Source organism: Nestor notabilis, unplaced genomic scaffold (assembly GCF_000696875.1).
Source record: "Nestor notabilis isolate BGI_N333 unplaced genomic scaffold, ASM69687v1 scaffold1789, whole genome shotgun sequence".
Taxonomy (NCBI): domain Eukaryota; kingdom Metazoa; phylum Chordata; class Aves; order Psittaciformes; family Psittacidae; genus Nestor; species Nestor notabilis.
Genome location: NW_009944087.1, coordinates 43,305 through 66,746, shown reverse-complemented (window position 1 = coordinate 66,746; position 23,442 = coordinate 43,305). Strand labels below are relative to the sequence as shown.

General features: G+C 37.0%; 1 protein-coding gene across 1 annotated transcript in view; it reads left to right on the top strand.

The window, feature by feature from the left end:
- NCKAP1 (NCK-associated protein 1) overlaps positions 1-23,442 on the top strand; it is a 60,579-nt gene that overhangs the window by 4,944 nt on the left and 32,193 nt on the right. Inside the window, exons 3-12 of the mRNA XM_010022260.1 lie at positions 5,480-5,497; positions 6,635-6,745; positions 17,313-17,405; positions 17,570-17,626; positions 18,573-18,715; positions 18,804-18,894; positions 20,710-20,847; positions 21,886-21,934; positions 22,420-22,576; positions 23,112-23,168. Of these exons, the coding sequence (XP_010020562.1) occupies positions 5,480-5,497; positions 6,635-6,745; positions 17,313-17,405; positions 17,570-17,626; positions 18,573-18,715; positions 18,804-18,894; positions 20,710-20,847; positions 21,886-21,934; positions 22,420-22,576; positions 23,112-23,168 (914 nt within the window). The remainder of the gene's footprint in view (positions 1-5,479; positions 5,498-6,634; positions 6,746-17,312; positions 17,406-17,569; positions 17,627-18,572; positions 18,716-18,803; positions 18,895-20,709; positions 20,848-21,885; positions 21,935-22,419; positions 22,577-23,111; positions 23,169-23,442) is intronic.

Genomic DNA, 23,442 nt, shown 5'->3' with positions numbered 1-23,442 from the left:
CAGCAGGGTCTTGTTGGTGTGTGTTTTACCTCTGGTTCTAGTCACCCCATATTAATAATCTAGGTGATGGCTGCATTGTGCTTCGTTAATTTGTTGATAGGACACCGGGAGAAGCTAGAAAAGTAATCAAGAACATAACTGGAATTCAGTTTAGCTTAACAAATTGTAGGTATGGACTAGCAACCTTGCAGATGGCTGAGCAAGTATGATTGTAAGCTGTTTTGTGGTAAGTGAAATTTAAAGTACAAAATGAAAAGTAATGAGACGGCAAGTCTGCAGAAGATAGCCAGGAAAGGTTGGTGACATGCCAGGGCAAAGGTGAGCCAGCTGAGTTTCACTGCAGAGTATCAGGGATGACATGAGGTTTTATAGATGTGTGAGCAAGGTAGTCTGAAGACAGAGGAAAGTCATCCTTTTGCTCTGTATGGTATGTTTTGAGACTCATCTGCAATGTAACTGGTTTGACGCACTTTTCAAGAGAGAAGTGCAGAAAGTCCAGAACAGAATAATAAGAAAGACCAGTGGAACAGCGAATTTCACCCATTAAGAATATGGGAAGACATTTTTTTAAAGTAAATTAGTAAGTTATACAAGTTCTTAAGTATTTAAGGACTGCTGTAGAGAGCAGGGGAATGGTTTTTCCAATTCCTTATGGCCACAGAGATCAAGAAGTGGTGAATTAAATAATAGTGGAAAAAGTTGTTTAGATCTGAGAGCTTTCTAATGAAAATGATTGTTAGATATAGGGCAAGACTGTGAGAATGTTTTTGAATGTAGCGTGTTGGAGACCTGCAAGTAAGGATTTGGCAGGCATCTCCCAGGAGTGGCACAGATACAGTCAATACTGCCTTGGAACAGGAATGTAGGGTAGGCAATTCCTCAGGGTCCTTTCTATCTTTTTCTTCTGATTTCATGTGAATTTACATTGTAATGAGTTGGATCTTGGAGTAGAGGTACAATAGGATTTAAAATAAAGTATATACTTCGGGGTCAAGACACACAAAGTAATGGTGGGGAAGATGTCTTGCTTAGCTCTAGGAAACATTGGATTGACTTTTAATACCTTTAATTGTAATTTTGAATTAATATGAAAGTGGGTTATCTTTCGAACTTTTGAACCTTAGCGCATGTAAAGTGCAATAGCCATTAAATTTATAGTAATTTTGAGCTGGTTTTTATATGTCCAATGCCTACAGAGACTGTATGAAAATTAGTTAGAGACTTTCTTCTGATTCCTGATCCTTGTTGGATCATGGGAACAATGCAGTTCTGGTTGAATCTTATTAGCATAGTTTATCTGTCAAAATACAGGTTTACCTTTTGTACAAGTATCATTTATGTAAGTGCATGCGTCAGTAAAGTTATGTGCTTAGTACAAGATTATCCAAGTGATACTGGTGTAGGAACATTAAATTTTAGCCATCAAAAGTATTAAACTGTACTCTAGTAATTTGTCCATGTGTAACCAACTAAGTCTTGTATCTGCTTGCAGAGCTGTTAAGAGGGACAAGGCTTCATTCACCTAGTTTATCTGGGACTAGCCTGTTTGATAATGAACCTAAGCTTCCTCAAAAGCTAAAATACAGCAAAAGCAGTTACTCTAGGCTTGATTAGAGATATTAAGACAAATACAGTGTGAACGACTTTCTTACATATTCACTGTTGAAAGCATTCAGTCTTCACTGATTATTCACCTTTCTCTCTCCTTCTCTGTAGCTTTTGCTTTTTAAAAATCAGAGATTGTCAGTTGGTAATCTCATTATTTTAAATGCACGATGGAAACAAAGAATAAATAATATGCTTTATCCTACAGAAACCTAGAGTTAGTGATGACCCCATCTCTTTGAATGTTTGCTTGCCATGTATTTTTTAGTGTAATTTATAGGATGCATAGCCTCAAACCAGGCATTCAAACTTATAGCTGCATTTTAGGGTGAAGTCTTTTACTCCAGCAGCTACTACAAGGGAAGAAGAGCAGTTTTACTGTGTGTGTCTTTTTTGGGTGTCAAGAGAATATGCTGTAGTAAACTATAAATGGTACATATAGAAGCTTTTCCCATTTTTTTTTATTTGAGAAATCTTAGTGTATTTCCATTTAAAACTGAAAGTTACCAACTCAGGGGATGGCATATGTTTTGCTGTTGTTGAAATTCTATCAATTTGCTGGTTAAATTCACAGTTTTTTAGAGCAGACTCATTTGTAAATGAAACTTGAAGGTAAGGGGATTTGTTGACTAAGATTGAGTATATGTTGCCACGGTCCAGTGGAACTGCACTCAGCAGTGTTTTATTTCAACTCTGCAGTAACAGTAAATCAAGTTAAATTGCAGCAAAATATGACATGTTTTGTGATCATCTGCTGATGTAGGAGGTTTGGGGGATGAAAATAGGACATTATTGATTCAGTTGGCCTTGTCTCTCTTTTATTGGGAAACAGCCCTGCTAATAATTTGGAATAGGTTTGGTATATTATATTACTGTATTTCCGTAATATAGTAACATATTTAGGTTGTTATTTTATTGGGGGTTTTATTTATCATCCTATACCATGTAACTTGGGTAATACTTTACAATATTCTTACTAAAGGACATGTGGCAGGTTTAAGTAAAAGGCATGAATGAAGTTTATGGGTATTGTAAATGCAAGTTTGCATCCTGTATGCTGTACCATGGTGCTGACTTTTGACAATGATTGCACCTGAACATAAGCTTGCTTTTATTCATCACATCAGCTGGATATGTGTAGTAATTTTGCTGATGGATTTTTTTGGTGATGGTTGTTCCCCAACATCCTCTGCCCTCAAGTAGGGAGTAAAATGTTAAGTGCTGTATTTAATATAATTATCTAAGTTATTAGGGTAGGTAGGAAAATGCTGCTTCAGTTCAAAACATATGGTATAGTGAGGCATCTTTAAACAGTACATGTAGTCTGATCTCTGAAGTTTAATGACCTGTGCATATTGATCGCAAGTGAGTATTCTGGACGATGAATCTCTTAGCCATGGAAATTGTACTGTTCTTGTTAAGAGTTGAATACACAGAATCAGATCAGGAAAATATGCTCGCTTAGTTGAGAGCTTATCATACCAGGGTACCATTCTAAAGTGCTATGGGAAGAAATGCTGTGTAACCTGGTAGAAATCCAGTGCTTGAGTCTTTCTTTTATTAATTACTTAGGTTAGTCTCTAACATTAGCTTTGCATCGTCAGCAGCATAACTGGTTGACAGCTGTTTAGTAATGTACAAAGGAATTTAGAGATGACTGCTGAGAGATTCTTTCACTGTAATATTTTGGGGCTGAAGCAGCTGGAATTCCATAGCTTCAGAGCTGTATTCCATGAATGCTGCATTAGTAAGAACATTGATTTTCTTCATAATGCTTAAAAAATACAGCCATTCTGTTTTTATTTTAAAAAAGTAAGAAATGAAGAAAATTTTCCTGCAGCCCACTTAGGGGAAGCTGTGATATTTGAGGCTGATAGAGAAAGGGCTACTGCATTTGGCTAATTCTCAAATACTTACTTGAATGCTAGAGAGCTGTATATGGCAAAGTGATCTTTGTATGCTGTGCCACAGTGTTCTTGCCTATTACAGTAGTGACAAGAGGTTTTTTTACGAATATAACCATTAAAAGCAGAAGGTACCTTTCTTACCTACACTCTAAGACTATTGCTCTCAATGTCTGTTCTTTCTACAGTGCAAAATTGTGGTTGTGTGCCTTACCACTTGTGAAAGTGTAAGGGTTGGGGTTTTTATTTTCGTTCTTTCATGCTTTCTGGAGTAAATCGTCGTGAGCTTGAGCTTCATATGTCTATTTGTCATATAGGAAGGGTTAGCCTATGTAGAGCGTTTTAATGTTATACTGAATGCAGATAACAGCATGGATGAAAATGGTATCGGTGCTGCAACAGCTGGTAATCAAATAATATTGGTTCTTAGAAAGGAGCTGAGCTGCTGTGGAATATGGGAGAGGAGTGGAAAAAGAATTAACCCACTAATTCAGCGATGGCTTGTCTTCTTTCTATTCATTCCACGTAGGTAGGCTTGTACAGCTTTCTTTGAAATGTATGAAGGATACGTTTAACCTTTTATGTCTTGCAGCAGTTTTCTTTCTTATCTACAGATCAATATGGTGTAGTTTATTAGTAGGAAGATTTGCAGTTGATTTAAGTATGATGTTAGCAAACAAACAAGGGGAAGGAGCAAAGCGCTGTCTTGCATATTCAGATGTATTGAGGGGATTGCCAGTTAGACTGATAATAATATTCATCATCTATGGGAAGTGAGTCCCTGAAGCCACAGGAGGATGTGCATGTTTGTGTTTTCAGATGTCTGTGTGAATGATCTATGTGTAAGGGCTTGGGGAGAACATAATTTTTAGTAAACATTTTGAAGAGCTGATTTATAGGAGGAAAACCATCCGTTGCTAGGAAAAATAAGGAGTTTATGTGCTAGTGTTTGAATTCAGCCTGAAAAATGCAGAAAGTCAGCAATGGCAGATTTCTTGCCTCATATATAACAGCAACCATTTTGGAATTTAACAGGCCACAAATCAATGCTTTTCTATTAAGGTGTTTCTTAGTTTGTGATCCTTCTTTTAGTAGAGAAAGTTAGTTATTCTGCGGCAAGGACAACAAATGAGAATAATCTGTCAGATTCTGGCAAACCCATGACATCTGCTTGAATTAAGACTTCATCACTTTGAAGTACGCTGTTTTAATTTTCTGATGCCTACTTACAGTATGATTTTTTAATTTTGAAACTGTGTAAAGACTTTAAAGTGTGTAAAGAACAGATCTTCTGTGGCACGTGTTGTTTGCTGCTGTAATAATATCAAAGCAACTATTTAACATCTAACTGATACTGTGGATGTTGCTGAACTTATTTTCATTATAAATTCCTCTTGTAGTTTTATAGATGTGATAACAAAGTTTAGTATTTTTTGTGGGGATATTAGCAAATGGGGGAGTTCTGTTGTTAGAGTAGTACGTTAGCACACATCATGATGGTCATGTACTGCCAGTAGGAGTTTTAGAAACTTAAAATAATGACTCTTTTGTTTTTTTTCTTGGCTACCGTTTCTTTTTCAGGTATGTAAAACTTCACTGAGTTTCTCTCCTCTTTTCCCCTGTAGTTGCATGTGGTGTTTGTTAACTCTTTTTTTTGTTTGTTTTCTTTTTTTTTTCCTCTCCCTACGTGAACGTAGTTTGGAAATACTATTAAAAGTTACATGTCTCAGCATATACACAGCACTTTACGTGTACTTATTAGAATTTTACTATTGTGCAAAGTTGATTGTGAGTGTTAGAATAATCATCACCCTGTAGAAAGTATTCTGCCTAGAGTAAGAGACGGTCGTAATGTTCCCTTGGATGTAGGTAATAGTGTATTAGTTCACTTAAATGTAACGTATTTTAGAAGTTAAGAGTAATTTGTTTATATGTAATTTTTCTCTCTTTTTATTACACTGCTTTCCCAGCAAGGACAAGTTTGGAAGGTTTGCAAAGCTTTTCACCTTCCCTTTGCCCGCTTGCCCGCTTTCAGAATCGGTCTCATACTCCATGACTTCTGTCTCTACGGTCCACAACTCGGTCATAGAAATCAATGTGGAAAAGTTTTTAAACGAGCTGTCATTTGAGTTCACTATGTTGCGTAGAAGTGCCTAGCATGTAATTTAGTTTTGCATGAGACACGAAACTTTTGCAAATCCCTGAGGACTATAAAACTAAATGAATCTTTGAGAGAAAATACAATTTGAGCACAGATCTTGTCATGTAAGTAATGCTGCTTTTAGTATGTTTCTCCAAACTTAATGGTATAGCATGGCTCGCTGGTCAGAGTAGTTGAGAAGTAGTGTGTCTGACAGCATGCACTGTAGCTGGCAAAAGTACGTGCTTCCTCAGTCCTTTGTCCACAGAAGCTGTTCTGATGTGTCTACGTAAGTTATCTAAGAGTCCTAACACCTAGTTTTGACTTCTGTTCAAATCGGAATTTAGTGAAATTTCTTGATAGCCGCTTTTAAAGCGCAGCCTATGCTACTGCAGGAGTAAAGAAAATGAGCAAAACCTGACTTCTTAATCTAAGGAACTAGGATACTTTAGGCAAGTACTGGTGGTTTTATTGTGAGATGGAAAATTGTCTTGAAGTTAACAATTTAAAGAGAAACTAAATGCAGATTGGTGGTGGGGCTTTTAGCTTTGTTTCACAAAGGATAGTTGACTCATTTAATGTGCCCGACACTGTCCTCCACAGATGATGACATGATTGAATTTTCTAACAGTTTAACTCCAGATGAATACAACACTACCTCAAACCAGGACTAGCATTAAAAGGAAACCGTTTTTTTTTCCCTCCTTCTTTTAGGATTGAGTTTTTTCCCTCACTGCTGTTCTGCACTAACTGCTTTGATACTTCCATGCATCTTTTTCAGTAGAAGAGCATCTCTGTACTGTTTCCCATTGCATATTTCAGCTGTGACAGTCCCTGCACTTTGCCTTTCATTTTATCACCTGCTCACTAAAAACAAACAAACAAAAAAAGAATCTTTCTAGTTTGTCTTCAGACTTGCAACTTTCACTTAGCTTTAGATGGATGACTCTGGTTTTACTTCATTTTTTATTGTATTTTTTTATAGGCATGTGGTGACCCCAAAGCCAAACCATCCTATCTTATTGACAAAAACCTGGAATCTGCTGTCAAATTCATAGTCAGGAAGTTCCCAGCAGTAGAAACACGCAACAACAATGTAAGTAACCAAATGGCTATATACATATTTTTCTCAATATCCTTTGGCACTTGTTGCTCAAATCTGTGAGGGTTTCTGTGTTCTTATAAAGTACCTGATGTTGACAGTTGCATTTGGAGTACAGTAGTTGATTCAAATGTCTGACAGGGTACTTTAGAAAGGCCTATCTCCAAAGAGGGTGTAGTATACTGTAATTCTGAGTCGTTTTCTTTTATCTTAGGATACTTTCTGGTTTTCTCTTCGCCTAGTCTCTTCTGTTCCATGTCAAAGAAATGTGAAATGTATGTAATCCTTGTAAAAGTCATGCCTCGCTTGGATAGCAGAAATTCTTGGTGACCAGGCTGATTGAAGAAGATGGAAGTGGCATAACTTGATTAGTGATGAGACCTGTCCAGCAGATTAATAAAAGACACCTGACTGCAAAGTGGAAAAATGTGTCAGTACTTAAGTGTATGGGGTCAGTCCTTGTGGGAATAAAGAATGCGTTAGTACATAAGGAGAAACCTTGTTGAACTACAACCATACAGGAATATAATTATTTCCTCTTCAGGTGTAGCGAGTTCAGTTGCAATAGGAAATTATTTTCACCCTTTGAGGGATTCAGTATTGCTGAATTTGACATGTAGCCTTTAGAGGCAATTGTTGGATTACAGGCAGGCATTTTGGCAGGTGATACATGCTTGTTTCTCTTTTTCAATTTGAAAGTCAAGGGAAAGATCTCTGTTTTACCTGCTTACATTTCTTTCCAAAGGTGGAAAGTGGAGGTAGGTGTTGGGTTTGCATGTTCCTTGCATGCAGCTACTTACTTGCATGTGTGCTTGAGAGGTTTAGGCTTGCTTTAAGCATTCAGGTTTCTGCGCAATGGTAGTGGAAATAATTAGTTTATTTTACAATGCCAACTAGAATTTTTATATAATATCTTCAGTAATGCCAATGGGGGAAAAAAAAGAAACAGAAAAACTTTCTCTTATGGAGGAAACAGTTTCAGTCACTTTAAAACTGGTACATGTTTAATATTGCCCATCTTTGTATTGAATTTGATTGTGCTAGTAAACAAAGGTAGCAAATTACTTATCAAATTTATGTAAAAATAGTAAATCTTCACATAGCATTTGGTAAATGCTTCTGTATTCCTTAAACTTCAGTGGCAGATCTATTACTAAAAGACTATGGACATGGATTTGTTTAATGCAGTTGCATGTATGTTCTATATGTCTTCCGGTTGTTGATTATGAATTTGGAGCTTAACTAATGATAGATACTTAAGGATTTGGTACTGTGAAGTTTATGGAAAAGCTCAAAGCTAACTTGACACGTTTTGACAGTCACAGTTTCTAAAATAGGGCATGCTCATAATGTTTTGTCATTCCTTTGTGTTTATTTACCATGAGACAGCCAGGCCTGTGCTTATCAAGCACAGTTATCAGAAGCCTGCCCTCCTTATTTATGATCACAGCTTAAAGTAGGGATTTTGAGTTCTAGCAATAGGCAGCTGGGGTTTCCCTCTGCATGCAGTGAGAGCTGGTGGCAGTCCGCTTGTCCTAGACAACTAAGAACATCTCCAGAACAAACCTTTACCCAGAACATATTCCTGACGAGACAGGGGATATCATGTGCAGAGAAAGTTTTAGTCTGATGGCAGATCAATTTTTGTTTGTAAACCTTAGCTTCAAGAAGGTGTAAGCATCTAGCTCCCGGTCAGGAAGATGTTCCCCTCCTTGCTCTTCCGTTCCCCCTCCCACTGGCAAACAACCAGCTCGCCATTTATTAGGAGGGCACACCAGGGAGTTGCTTCAGTAAGGGAACAGTGGGTCAGATACTTAGAATGGTGAACAGCTTATTGGGACAGGGGCACGTAAATTAATGAACTATTATGAAAGATTACAAATGGGGAAGTTGATGAGAAATCATAACCTGTTTCCTCCTTGCAGTGAAAATTCCAGGACAGCCTTTCAGGGAGAGGTTTTGGCTTTTGTGCATTCAACTGCAGCAGTCATCATTGCTTAGCATTGTGCATCTATACAGTTAGTAGGACCTAATGACATGTCTGTAGGTGATGCTGCCAAACAAGCTTGCATTCAGTTAGAGAATGGGCCGTGCCTGCTTTTTTGATTTTTATTTTTAACCTGGTTTTAGCTGTTTGTTTTTTTAATCAGGTATGGGCATTTACAGTGTTTTGTCCTGGAGATGAATAACACGTTTTATCAAAGAGTATGAGCAATGTTTACTGTAATCAGATGATCTTGAAAAGTCTGCATTTTTCTTCCTTTAAAACAAGTGATTCTGTGATGTTTGCTATTGATAGCTTTTACATCTTTATTCACAAAAAAATACAGCTCCTGGTTTTGTTACTCCTTCAGAATTTGACATGCTGAGTCAGACTAGAGCGATGTCTGACAGTCACTGGGTTTCAGAATTCTAGCAAGAATTCAGGTTTATGAGCAGTTCAAACAGTTAAGTGCCTGATGAATCCATGTTGACAAGGCTGAAAAATAAAATGGAGTAGTTCATCTTCCAAAGAATCGACTGTAGATAACTTGACCTCATCAGTTCATAACTCACTCTCTCCTGTTGTCTGAGAGTCCCTGTGATCTGTCACACTTGCCCTTTCTTCTCCAATCACCATTATGGACCATATAACCTTGAAAATGTGCAGTTTGATGACTGAGCTCTTAAATCAACTGTTAACAATGTTGGTCAGCAATACAGTATTGCTTAATAAGTGTATGAAATACCTGCAGAGGGTATGTATGTACGTATACAAAATAATGGCAAGATTGACAAAGTGAAAAGCCAACATTTTAAAGTCCTATTTGAAAACGATAACTTTTTACTGTTACATAGTTCCCATCTTCAGTGTTTGGGAAACTTTAGTATTTATAGTTATTTTGAATTGACTAAAGCTTTCTTTTGAAAAAGCCTTCCAAGCTGGAAAAGCCTTCCAAAAAGCTTTATAGTGCCTTCGTTCTTGGTCAGATCAGTGATCTGATTGTGCTGGTATTGACTCAGGGTAACATTTATTTTTACTGAGTTTCCTTGACTATCTTCAGAAGTAAAGTTCCAAAGTAAGGGATGTGGAAGTAGCCTGATTTTTCTGAAGGATTTTTAGACCTCATCCTCTTAAAGATATAAAGGCAGGGTTCTCACAGCAGAAATACAAAGGGCACATACCAAACTCCAAAAAAAATGTAGTGAGACTTAAAACGTTCTCTCTTCTTGGTCAATGCTACTGTTTAATGCCATTGCAAAACCAGAATAAAATACTTCACAATGGGGCTTTGGAGATGCAGGGAGAAAAGAAGTAGATAGTCTGTTGATAGTGGATAGGGTCTGGAAAAGCTGCATGCACAGGTCAAGCTCTGTGTCTTTGTATGAGGGAGCTATAGCTGCCTTTCTGCTTTCCAAAACACCACAGATGGGAAGTAGTGAGAATATCTGCCTTCTTTCTTGAACATATGTTTTTCTTTTACTCAGATTTCTCCTCAGCAATTTTCCTGTAGAAAAACTTGGTATATTTTTAAATGCCTCTTGGAGAAGGTGAGGTTTAGTCATTGCTTGGTGGTAAGCGGACCAGTGAAACATCACTCAGAAGTTTCTGAGTCGGTGTTTAGTGGGAGAAATATCCATGTTTTCCAGATACTACTAATCTTCACCTTCTAATAGCTGTCTTCCGAGTACTTTTGTATTAATGCATTAACTACACATTCAATTTCTTAGGAGTTAATGTTTTGAGGGTTTAGTTGCCTGGTTTAACTGCAACATTTTTCTGCAGTATTGTATCAGTGGGGACTGGAAATAAGATCATATGAGAGTAAAGTACATAGAAGCAGTGCAAGCATTTCCAGCCTGCCAGGGTTAGGATCTGTAGGTATGAATTAGTTCACTTTTTCATTTTTACTTCATGGGAGCATTGGCTTTTCCTTTTAGATCACAGCGTGTATGCCTGGTCTGCTTACTGTGTCTTTCACAGTGAACTAGTTGCATAGCAAATGTGCTGCGTGTGGGAGAGGCATTGTGGGCACAGAGTGGCTGGACCTCCTTGGCCAAGGCTTATCAGAAGACATTAATACATGCTTTTATTAAATGCTTTCTTTTATAATAAAATGACTGAAATATGCACTTTATAACCAATCTTGATTTTTAATTTGTGGTAGGTGCTTGCAATAATTAGTCTTTTTCAAAGTACGCAACTAAATACAACTAATTCATTCACTTTTCAAAGTACTTCTTTCGGCCCCTGCAAGGGGTCCAGTGCCTAAAGGAAAATGCTCTTCTTGGCTTGTTTCTAATGAAGCTTTTAATATTCGAGTTTGCTCAGTGCTTGTGAAGATAATCTATAAATTCTCTTCAGAGGAAAAATAACATTGGGGTCTTGGCTATGTTTGAGGAAATTATGTGGTCATTAACACCTGTGGTAGCTGGTTTCTTAAGAGTAACTTAAGTAACTTAAATCTTCCAGTTCAGTGAATGGTAATATTCTTTTCCAGGTTTCTAGAGTGCTAGGTTTCTTGTATGGGAGACTTGATTTTTCAGATAACTTACTGCTTGCTTAAGCAATAAAACCCCATATTCCACCATAAAGCAAACTGGCCATGAAGACTAAAATCATGATCAGGTAAGAGGATGCCATGCTTTTCGTGCACAGCTGCCTATTCAACTCTGCTACTGCTGAAGGAACTTACAGCGCTGAAGGAACCACAGATGAGATTGCTTTACCAAAACTTAATAGGGCACTGATTTAGGTTATGGGATTTACCCCCTGCGTGAGTAAAGCCAGCTGAGGAGGAACTAGTCCCTGTTCAGCTTTGTACAAACAGTTGTGCTTGAGTATAGGGTGTACTAATGATAGCTTATTTCAGAAGAAACTGCAAGATAGCTGCAAGAAATAAAATTTTATCTACATTTTTACTAAAAAGTCACTCAGAATTGGAATTGCTCTGCTAATGCCTTGCCCTGATACAACCACACCTACTGTTCTGATTTCCTACCCAGTAGCATGTATGATGTCTTCAGTTATGACTTTGCAGCTTCAAATTGCTTATGCTGTAATATAATCAGAGAATAGTATGGAAAATTTTTCAGCATAAAGTCATTTGAAAGTGAGCACTTTTTCACTGATTCCAAAAGATAAGGTAAAACCATGAGATCTCTTTAAAATATTTCACCAAACAGAACTCATAATGTAAATTATGAGTAATTAATGTAACTGACATTTTTTCAAAATCCTAAATGCTGTCAGCAGTGATGTTTATATTCATGGCTTAACCCATGATGGTTTATGAATGTGAGATGGAGTAGCATCCAAATACCATTTAATTTTTATCATTATTTGTAATAAATCATTGTAGTACACTGCTGTAAGTCACATCAACCCATGTGAGTCACTTGCCAAGGCAAACCAGTCATGTACTCGCTCTTACTGCTTAATAGTGTAAGCAATACCTGCAAAGGAATGAATGCGTGTAATACTTAACCTCTTGAACGTGTGTAATACCTAACCTCTTCGCTTCATCCATTAGGACTTTTAGATTTGATGTTTGACAGCTTTAGAGCCTGGCCATTAAAAAACAAAGAAACAAACCCCCTTCATTAATACCTGAACAGTATTTTAGTTAAGCAGTGTTTCTGGGATGGCATTCCAGTTAGATTTCATGCATTTTAAATGAATAGTTCTTTCATGATTTCATGACAGAAGTGTAAGAATGCAGGCAGCTACAGAAGTATGTCCAAAACTTTTATCTATAGAGTAGCACAGATGAGACTTTGATTCTGTGAATAGTTGCCTGGAAGACGTCAAGACCTGTGGCCAAAGCTTGTATAATATGATCTTATGTGATAAGACTTATGTAGGAATTGCTGTATGAATTTATGTAAAACAAAGAGAATGGAGGAGCTGTTGCTTATGACTGACAGGTTGATCAGTGCTCCAGTTGTCTGCCCTGATTAATAACCCGGACCACCCCAGGAACAGTTGTGGAGGGTCCTGAGTGGCTGTTTGCTTTTCTGAATAGTTAACTTAGTTTTAGAAACCTGAAAACAAACCAAAAATAGACCATGCAGTAAAAATACATCAGTTAGTAAACATGTTAAATATTCTATTAGATCTTTTCATATGCAGCATGTCACTTCAGAAGCTGCTTTTAACTGGAAATGAGAAACCAAGGACATCATTGTACAGTTACTTTACTGAATTTCAACCTAATTCTCTTCATTTGATTAGGTCCTTTTCTCTCTCCCTGCTGTTCTGCTGTGGATTTTGTAGACACAGAACTTTGTTCAAATAAGTTGAATTTAAAAAATCTTCTTCTGAAGAATCTACAGGTGGCAAGCATAGTGAGGATAATAAATGACAGTAAGAATACTTGGCAGTGATTGTTTACCCCCATTCCCAGAATTTTAACAGTCAATTTGCAATACTGCTTTTTGGGACTTATATTACAGGTAGTAAGATGAGGTTGATGGTGTTTTGTCAGAGGACATTATGATATATATGGTGTTGGTTTGTAGAAATCAAATGCAAGTGTTTAATGATCATATAGTTACTGTAAAAAAATCACACTGATAAAAGGAGAAAATTCCTCTACCTACAGTCTATTCCTGGACCATGAAATAAGACATTTGTTCACATACTACTGCTACCAGTCAAATAAATGTGATAAAATAGTTATAGAACAACAGTTACCATCTGGTTTTCCGCAACATAAAATTCTCTGAACAGCCTTTTCTAGTTGTCTCATATTTTTCCTGAGCATTCATACTAAATAAGTGTTCATTCACATTGGTAATATGCCAGTGTCTTGTGATTGCTTTCTTGTCTCTGAGCCGTTGTGTTCATGTAAGCTTTAAGTTGAGGCTGTCTGGTGTTTTCTTATTTGGTTTGGGCTTCTATTAATGCACTTCTTCTAATGTACTTTGTGTACATAACCAGTTGTGTAAAGATTTTGGGGACTTATATATGAAGATAGGGCACAAGACAGCTTGGTAAAAATCAGTTCCTTCTCTTGTAGATAATCTGCTTGGCAAAGTATCAGCTTCACTATCTGGTATTTAAAATATAGTAGTCAAATGTGATCAGAGATGTTGTATTTTGTTAATAGACAAATTATTTTATTTTTTTTTAATCTTGCTCTATTATGCTGAAATTTCTACAGATTTTCATACGTCTTAAATCTAATTCACTTCATTCAACAAAAATACCGTTGGCCTTGTTGGTATAATTATACTTCAAGTTCTTTAAGAATAATTAAAACACTTTGGTCTGACCCATTAGCAAGGCATGGTTAATTATAGGGGAAAAAGAATTTTGATGCTAGTGATGTTTTAAAAGTTGCTTCTTCAGCTTATCCTATTTTAGAACTTTTGTTGAATACTGAAAGCAGAAATGTTTGCTGATAATGAATTGCAAGCTAAGGAAAAAAGCCTCAATAACACCAGCTATTTCTAAACAGCTGTTAGGAAATTAGTAATGGAAAGTTTTCTTGCAGTGGGTGTGGAAAGAGCTACACCCACATTCTTGAGTGATAAAAATGCAAACAAGCATCCAAGACACTACATGCTGTAAGCTGCCCTTTTAAACATCACTGATCAGGCTGTCCTGTATGAATTGAGTTATTTGCACCATGCTGATTTGTTATGAGAATTGATATGTTTTACTTTGATATTAATGTTTTAAATAAATAAAAGTTTACTGACATGTTAGCACCCAAAGAATGACCACCTTAAGTCTGTACATAAGTTTTAGCATCACTTAATTTTAAACATTTCTGGGAATACAGGTAACTAATTAACAATGCACAGCAGTGATTCCTTAATTCTTAGTCGAGTATAATGAATTCCTCCCTATATTCTCTTACTTAACGTACAGCTTCAGAGAATTTCTGAAGAAAAAGAAAAATTATTTCTTTTGCAGTCATAGTGCCCAGCACCATCTCCCTTTCTGCTCTGTCTCCCCATCTTGTGTACTGTGGCTTGGAAATTCTTGTGTCCTCTAGGAGTGGACACTAAGTTTTGATTTGTGATAGCAAAAATAGATGCAGTGTACAACTTACAGAATCACAGACTGGTTTGTGTTGGAAAGGACCTTAAATATCATCCAGTTCCAATCCCCTGCCACGGGCAGGGACACCTTCCACTCGAGCAGGTTGCTCCAAGCCCCTGTGTCCAACCTGGCCTTGAACACTGCCAGGGATGGGGCAGCCACAGCTTCTCTGGGCACCCTGTGCCAGCGTCTCACCACCCTCATAGTAAGGAGCTTCTTCCTTATATCTAACCTGAATCTGCCCTCGTTGAGTTTAAAGCCATTCCCCTTGTCCTGTCCCTACAGGCCCTTGTCCAAAGCCCCTCTCCAGATTTCGTGTAGCCCCATTAGGCACTGGAAGCTGCTCTAAGGTCTCTCCAGAGCCTTCTCTTCTCCAGGCTGACCCAGCCCAGCTCTCTCAGCCTGTCTCTAAAGCAGAAGTAATCTTGATAGTCTCACTTAGCGTTACACTTTGCTTAGCATGAGTTAGGATTGCAGTAGGAAAAAAATTAAGGCATATGTGCACTTGTAATGTGAGTTCTGGTTTTGTCTTCTCTCACACTAGAATTAGTGTTATTTCTGAATAATGCCATGTGGTCTGCTCCTGAAAATCTGTGAAATGACTTCTCAAATTCATTCCATTCCCACTTGTGTTAGTTGCAGAGAAACAAACTGTTATTTCTCCTCAATTGTTCTGAAAACAAACCGCTGGTAAGAAACCCTGTAATCTATAGGACCAGTGTGAAGATTAAAACCGAGCATCTTGGATCATGAATGTTCATTGTGTAAGAACCGTTGACTGCTGAAGCAGCTCTGAAGGTACAAAACACTCTTTTCTCTGGGGAGGTCCCAGGTGTAGACACCAGTTCACCTGGAGGTGTACCAGAGCTGTTCAGAGCTGCAGGAGCTCCAGGCTCTGCACATGATGATGCTGGATGCTCCATTCTCTGAGCACAAGTCAGTTAACATCTGAAGACAGGTTTTGCACAGCAGCCGTTTACATGGAAATAATCTATTTCCTAGTTCATGTGGTTATCAGGAGAAGTTACAAAATAAACACATGCTCTTGCACCCATTTTTCAGTTAAGTCACAGCTGATGACTGTTTGAGGGAAGCTTAAAACCCTACAGAGGGTAGGCATTTGAAGTCAGCCTTGAAAGTTAAATCCTTTGCACTGGTTTAAGAGTAGGCAGGGGTATTTCATACTGGGGCCATTCTAATTTGCTTGTAACTGTGTATGCTGGTCTTCCTTGGCTATAATGGAAGTCTTACAGCTCAAGGCTTCTAAGGATCATTATAGCCTCTAAAAAAATCAGAGGAAATAAGCAAAAATTATCTTATATATGATGTGCAGAAGTGGTCCAGGCAGTCTTTTTTAATTTAGAGGCATTTTAGTGCTTCATATAAAAGCAATAACACAGAGCACAGCTTTATAAGGATGAGAGATGAAGAAGCGTTATTCCGTTCTAACCTCTCAAGAAAATAAGCTAACCAGTTTGAAACAACTTAATCTTTCTTGTAATTGATTTCTCTCGCTGAGAAGAAAATCCTATTTAACTTGATTGGTCTTTAATTTAAGATCTTGTAGCTTTTTGGAGGGCACTTTTTCATACCAGTGTTAGGACTGCTTTAACTCAGTTCATGTATCAGGAAGGAGACTTAATTGGTAGCTGGGTATTGCAAGTTAAGTAACTATTCTTGCAGTGCTGTGAGACTAATACATAGATAAACAGAATGGCTGTTGAGTAACAGCTGCTTTTTGTGTGTTATTAATTGTGATTAAGTGATCTCTGGTTCCTGCAGCAAATTTTGAAAAATAGAGAAATTCAATTCAATGATATTTCATTATCTGTTTAAAACCCAAAAAAGTCCACGTGAACTATCTTATGCCTTTGTATTCACGTTTTGCCTTTTCCATTTTATCCACCAGTGTCTAATGCTAGTGTTTTGCTTCTATTTTTGTTTCTTTATTTTGTTGCTTTTGTTTGAATGTATTATTGTGTTTATATGGAACTGGTCAAAGAACCGTTACTGTATTTTATGTTTGTATCTACATTTTATTTTGCATGCTTAACGTGGCTTTGCCTGGATATTCTTTTTGGTAAGTTCAGAATTTAAAAGCATAATGTTTTTCTGTAGTAAAGTTTGTAACCTGCCACCTTTTCTCCCACCTCAAGTAACGATGTCACTTTTATTTTTTTGTCACGCTGATTTGTGCTCATGTACTGTTCTGCTTTGGCTAATTCTACATATGGTAACACCGTTTTCCTAACTACCCATTTTCATCTCTAGCAGAGCTAAACAGTATGACTATGGTACTAATGTGTACTAATTTGAGTTTTATTTCCAAAGCATAGTTGGCAGCTGTTAAAACGATCTGTTCTGAGAACTCTGTGTGGATTTGAGACACGCAGAACCTCAGCCTTAGAAAACCATGTTAAGGCTTCTTTGCGTAGCCTGGTGGTTACTCTGCACTTCACAGGTATTATTTTTCAGCAGGCCTCTCCAGATCCTCTAAGAACAGTGTGCATGTTTATGTTTCTCTTTTAGCAACAGCTTGCTCAGCTCCAGAAAGAAAAATCAGAGATTCTGAAGAACCTGGCATTATACTACTTCACCTTTGTTGATGTAATGGAATTTAAGGTAAGGTGTTGTTCTGTCACATCAGGTTTCTGTCTTTTTATTGGTGAAATAGCTGAACTTGTAGCTCAGTTCTTAAAATAAAAAAAATCAGTCTCCATCACTAAACATAGTAAAGTGATTTACTTACATATTTTTAAGCTAAGGTTATTCCTTTGTTTTTCAAGGACCATGTTTGTGAGCTGCTGAACACTATTGACGCTTGCCAAGTCTTCTTTGATATTGTAAGTTTCTGGGTTAGAACTTTCAAATGCCTCTTAAAATACTTCTAATCAGAGCCCTGTGTGGAGAATTGAATGGACTTATATTTCTTGGGCTAACATAAATCATCTCTAGTTATAAATGCAGGAGAAATGTAATCTTTACATCTCTAACTTGTATAATAGTTTGAAATCAGAAGATAGACTGCTTGAAACAGGCTACTTACGAACACTAGTAACAGCATTGTCTGTTACCAGACATACAGATCTTTCTGTAATTTTTGCTTTGGTGCATCTGCAAGTTAATTTTTGGTGTTTACTGTCATATGTGTGCTTAAGCCATGTGAAGCTCACAAGGCAGTAATATTACTGGTGTCCACCTAAGCTGTGTGAGGATGTTGCTTCTGATGTTGGCTAAAACACGTACAAGAGCAGCTAAAAGTGTTGTATTAAAAAAACCAAAACCTCAAACACCTTTTCATCTCGGGTTTAGCATTCTTATTCATAATGTCACCTTGTCACTTTTAGCCATTATTCTAAATTTGGCTGACTTAAGTTCATAATATGAAAGAAGAGCGAGTATATATCCTATGGAATGACATTACCATGCTGGTGAGATATATGCTAGCTTTTTACATTTCCAAGTCCTATTAAAATATAATTTATAGGCAAGGCACTTTGACTGCTTAGTAGCATCCAGAAGAAGTTTTCCTATCTGTCAGCTAACCTGTGACATTTAAGCCTGGAAGGATTTCTTTGCATGCTTGCTTTCATGAATGCAAACAGTTCTGGAGATTTGAGTGAATAAATGAGGACTATATGAAGGTCTGTATGCAACCAGGAAAAAAACTTTGTCCAGGACAGTCCATTGTATTTAAAAAATGCTGAAAATAAGTGGTAAGGTAAAGAACAAGTTTTGTGCTTGTTTCTAAAAGTTTGAGAATTATGATTCACTGTTTTTTATCTCTAGACTGTAAACTTTGATTTAACAAAGAACTACCTAGATCTGATTATAACCTACACAACTCTGATGATACTGCTGTCTCGAATTGAAGAAAGGAAGGCTATCATTGGATTGTATAACTATGCCCATGAAATGACACATGGAGCAAGGTAAAAATCTGCTATAGAAGGAATGTGTATAGTGATACTAGTAATAGTAACAGCTACCCCTGAGTGAATTGTTTGTTGTTGCTTTTAGTGACAGAGAATATCCACGCCTTGGCCAGATGATTGTCGATTATGAAAATCCTTTAAAGAAAATGATGGAGGAATTTGTACCTCACAGTAAAGTATGTAACTACTTTTCACAGGCACTTAACTGAGAGAAGCAGAAATAAAAAAATAAATAAGCAAGAGTTTGTTTTGTCAAAGGCCATTAGGTATAAATTTTAAATTTTTATTTATAATGGGTGTCTGGGTCTGGGGATTGATATGCTGTTAAATAACAACCTATAGAAACACAGGAGTGTTAAGACCCATTGATAAGGTTCCATTTTATTTACTAAGGATTAACAATAGATTAAAAATCAGTTCTAGATCATCTGAGAATAGCTACATGTGTGTTCTGTTTTGGTTTGTAGCTTGAAATGATGGAGAAACCAGGCTTTTGCTGGCTTACCATCCTAGATGAATGTGTTTTTCTATTTTGTAACCTGAGGGCGTTTGCTTGGCTTTCCTTGAACTGGGCATCCTGGATATCACCATTGCCTCTTTAATAACAGCTCGTGCACTCAAAAGCTGAGCTGAACACCCTGCTCAGTTGACTTCACTAAGTTAAATGAACACAATTCCTTTAGCTTTTACTTTACAAATGCTTTTAAGCTTGCATTCTTAGACAGCTGGTTGTGGTGCAGTTCTGCGAGGATTTATTTACCCTGTATCTTCATATGAGAATACCTTGGAAAAGAGACTGATCCATTGACTTTGGCAAGGCTCATCCTGTTTATCACTTCCCGCTTGTCCACCAGGCTTGCTACTCTGTCAGAGGAAACTAGATTTGTTTGATCAATACTGACTGACTGTTGTTTATAGAGGTGTTATTTTCTAGACTTTTGTAAATTGATTCCCTGATACTTTATTTTGGAATCTTTGGAAGGAATTTAAGTTAAATGCTAAGTTATTGCCTCAAGATTTTAAGGTTTGTTTGTGTTTTTTCCTGTTTTGAAGTCTAGGTACTGGTTGTTTTTCCTTCTCTAGACTTCTTGAAATTTTTCTTAATTTCCTTAAATTTTTTAAGATAGTAACTAGAAGTTCAGATAGTTTTTCAGCTCTCAGTGCTCTGAAGTAAAATGGTTTTGAATATGTCTCATTTGTCTAAATAATCTGAATTTTTTTTGTGTTATATTTTCCTCTGCATGATTCCTGCCTTAAGAGTTATTCAGCTAAGGATCTCATTTGCAATTAATCTTTTCTTGTGCACTATTAGAAAAGATGCTTTACTTTTCAGCATTATATTTGTTTATGCTCTTGTTTAATAGTGAACCAGTCCATTCCCTTGAAATGTTTTGTAAAGCCATTCTTCAGTCATCTTCATTTGCTTTTCTGGTTATTCTGTGCTAGAGGTATAAATTGGGGTCAGGGATACCTTCAGGCACTGCGCTATAAGAACATATTCTTAGGTTGCACTCTCATGGAACTGCACACTGAAGTTGTCCTTTCATCATCTTGCTAGTTGGCAGTAGGCATGACAGTTGTTTAGTCTTTTAAATTAGCCTCAGCAGATGAATCCCCCCGCTGCTCCCCGAGTGACCTTTTCTGCTTGCTTAACACTTAGACTTGGCTCCCTGAGGACTCATTCATACATGCATCAGTACTGATGCAAAAGGCAGGGAAAAGGCACGGGACCACACTTTCTTGGATAAGCTTAATCTGCTATGAAGATGCTCCTGTAAACAGTATCTGCTAAAAATAATTCTAATTTGCTAACAAAGAGGAAAGGACATACTAAATGAGGTGGCAAAGAAGGGAATAACACAGTAATTGGGATGCTTGAATAAATAATGAACAACTTTCAGTTGTATATCACAGATTTGTTGTCCCTAATTGATTCCCCCTGCTTCCTCCATGTATTTTAGTTCTCAACTCAGCATTGATCTTCTTTTTAGTCCCTTTCAGATGCTCTGATTTCACTCCAGATGGTTTACCCTCGAAGAAATCTCTCAGCTGACCAGTGGAGAAACGCACAACTACTGAGCCTCATCAGTGCCCCCAGTACAATGCTTAATCCTGCACAGTCTGACACAGTATGACCTTTTAATTTGTGCTATATGATAAAGTTAAGCAATGTTTTCCATGAAATAATGTGGGGGTGTTTAGTTCTTTGTTTGATTACTTTTGTCTCTAAACCAGCAAAAGCCAAACCCCAAATCCGTTATTCTCTTCTGTTAATCTTATGCAGATATTAATTTACCGTGTAATGGTATTTATAGGGCTCCATATGGATAAAATAATAGATGCCTTAGAAATACCACAGTAGTAGTTCTGTATAATGTCATATATATATGTCATTATAATGTCTTTATAATGTCTGGTTTAGTGGTGGACTTAGCAGTCTTGGAGGAATGGTTGGACTTGATCTTAAAGGTCTTTTCCAACCTACTTGGTTCGACGATTCTATGTGGCTTTTAATCAGAGAAGTAAATAGGCTGGTTGGGAGAGCTGAATACTTTAGTACAGAGGAGAAGTTTTTCTTGCGTTACTTAAAGCTTCCATTGCATTAGCTCATGCCTTCATTTCCAGTATTTGATGATCAAAAGATGAAGGGAAGCAGTGTTAACTTCTGCAGTGGTGAAGGAAGGGATCCTGTGTGCTGTCTCAGATGTCTGTGGGCCAGCAGACTGAAAATTGAACTAACTCTTCAGTTTTGACTGTTTGTATTTGCTGCCTCAGCTGTGATACGATTTGTCATAAGGTCCTTTCCACCCCTAACCATTCTGTGGTTCTATGATCTTTCTGAAAGAATTCAAGCATTAATAGCTGCCAGGTTGTGATTAGTACACATCGCAAGCCTTTTGCTCTTAAATATTCTTAAATACAGTGTTTGTTAAAACTACATTCGTCAAGATCAGTTCACTGTTTTCTTCAAGGTATGGAAGCTCGTTTAATGTTCAGACCCTCGGTTCTAAAGGGATGAAGCAGAGCCTTGTTAGTAATCAGCAGCAGTCTTCCATGATTCCTTAGCATTTAAGGCTTTATTTGTCCTTTTTTCTAAGAAGTACTTCTCATGAAATGTATTGTCTTTTATGTAATTAGTTTGCTACAAATTACTGCTTTTCCAACAGATGCCATGTGAATACCTCTCTCTGGATGCAATGGAAAAATGGATTATCTGTGAGTAACACTCTGAAACAGCTCATGGTTGTTTTTTAAAAAATTAGTTGACATTCAAAAGATAACTTGCTTTTCTGTACTGTACAAAAGCTGGTTTACTCAAATTAGATTCTAGAGAACTTGATCAGATCTCATTTGTATGTACCATACTTTTACCTGCAGTAAAGTTCAGAATTCAGCAAATGCTGCTGGAATTGAATTTGTCATCAGTTTATTCCAGACTTTCACTAAAAGTGGGTGCTTTAGTAAATCTGATGAAAATAGCCAAGTAGAATCAGCATGAAGTAATTCATGTTACAAAAACATTACAAAAATACCTCCACTAGAACAGTGTGGGGTGTTTTTTGATATATATAAAATAATGTCATCCATTAAACAATTTACTAATTAGCTGTTTGAACTATTCGAGAGAAAGCGCATAACCTCTGTTCTCTTACTGTCTTTGTGCATCTGCTTTGCGACATACATCAATGTGACTTTTGAAGTTGGATTTATTTTGTGCCATGGAATCCTAAATAGTGATGCTACAGCTCTGAACCTTTGGAAACTTGCACTTCAAAGCAGCTCTTGTTTGGCTCTGTTTCGAGATGAAGTATTCCATATCCACAAAGCTGCAGAAGATTTGTTTGTAAACATACGAGGGTATGTTCTCTTTTTTTTCTTTTTTTTTTTTCACCTTTCAGAACTACTGTTAAAAATGAAGAATTCCTTGAAGAACTGTTTTGAAAAAGTTGCTTCTACTTCATAGGAAGTCTGCTTCAGGATAGTCAGCACACAAACATTTTTGCTTAATATCTGGATTGTTTCTTTAATGTATATCTTTCAGGAGCCTGATTTCATAACCATCATGTCTTCTTTTTTTAAAATCTTAGTTCTGAGACAGTCTGAATCAGTCTGAAATGGCAAAAGTTAAAGTAAATGATCTTGCCCATAAATCTTAATCTAGTGAAAAGAAATGAATTTACAGTTTGCTTGAAAAATCGCATGTTTCTGTAATATGTGAAAACTCAGAAACAAAGTTGAGACTTCTACTAGTGAGCTCAGTTCAGGGAAATAAGCCTCCTGTGAGCTTTTTGCTCTTTCTTGCTTGCTATGGCATTGCAGCTCATCCCAATTGGCCCTTGCTAACTTGTTATACTGGTACTTACTATGATACTGGATTGTCTTTCACTTGCAGCTACAACAAGCGTATTAATGACATCAGGGAATGCAAAGAAGCTGCTGTTTCACATGCGTAAGTGTCTGTATACAAAGTTTTTCTGTCAGATTTTAGTGTTGATTTTCTTAACAAAGCTGTAAAGAATGTCTAAAGCTATAAAGAATGATTTGTTGAGTGCTGAGTTAGTTGTCCATTTTCAAAGGAGATAATGTACTGATCTTTTAAATCTGGATTTGCTTAATGACGTTATCAATTTAACTTCCCAAGTTCTACATTATTTTTAAAATTATCAGGATGAATGCATTTAATTTACTCTCCGTTTTCTTTTTGTCTAATTAATGCAACAAAA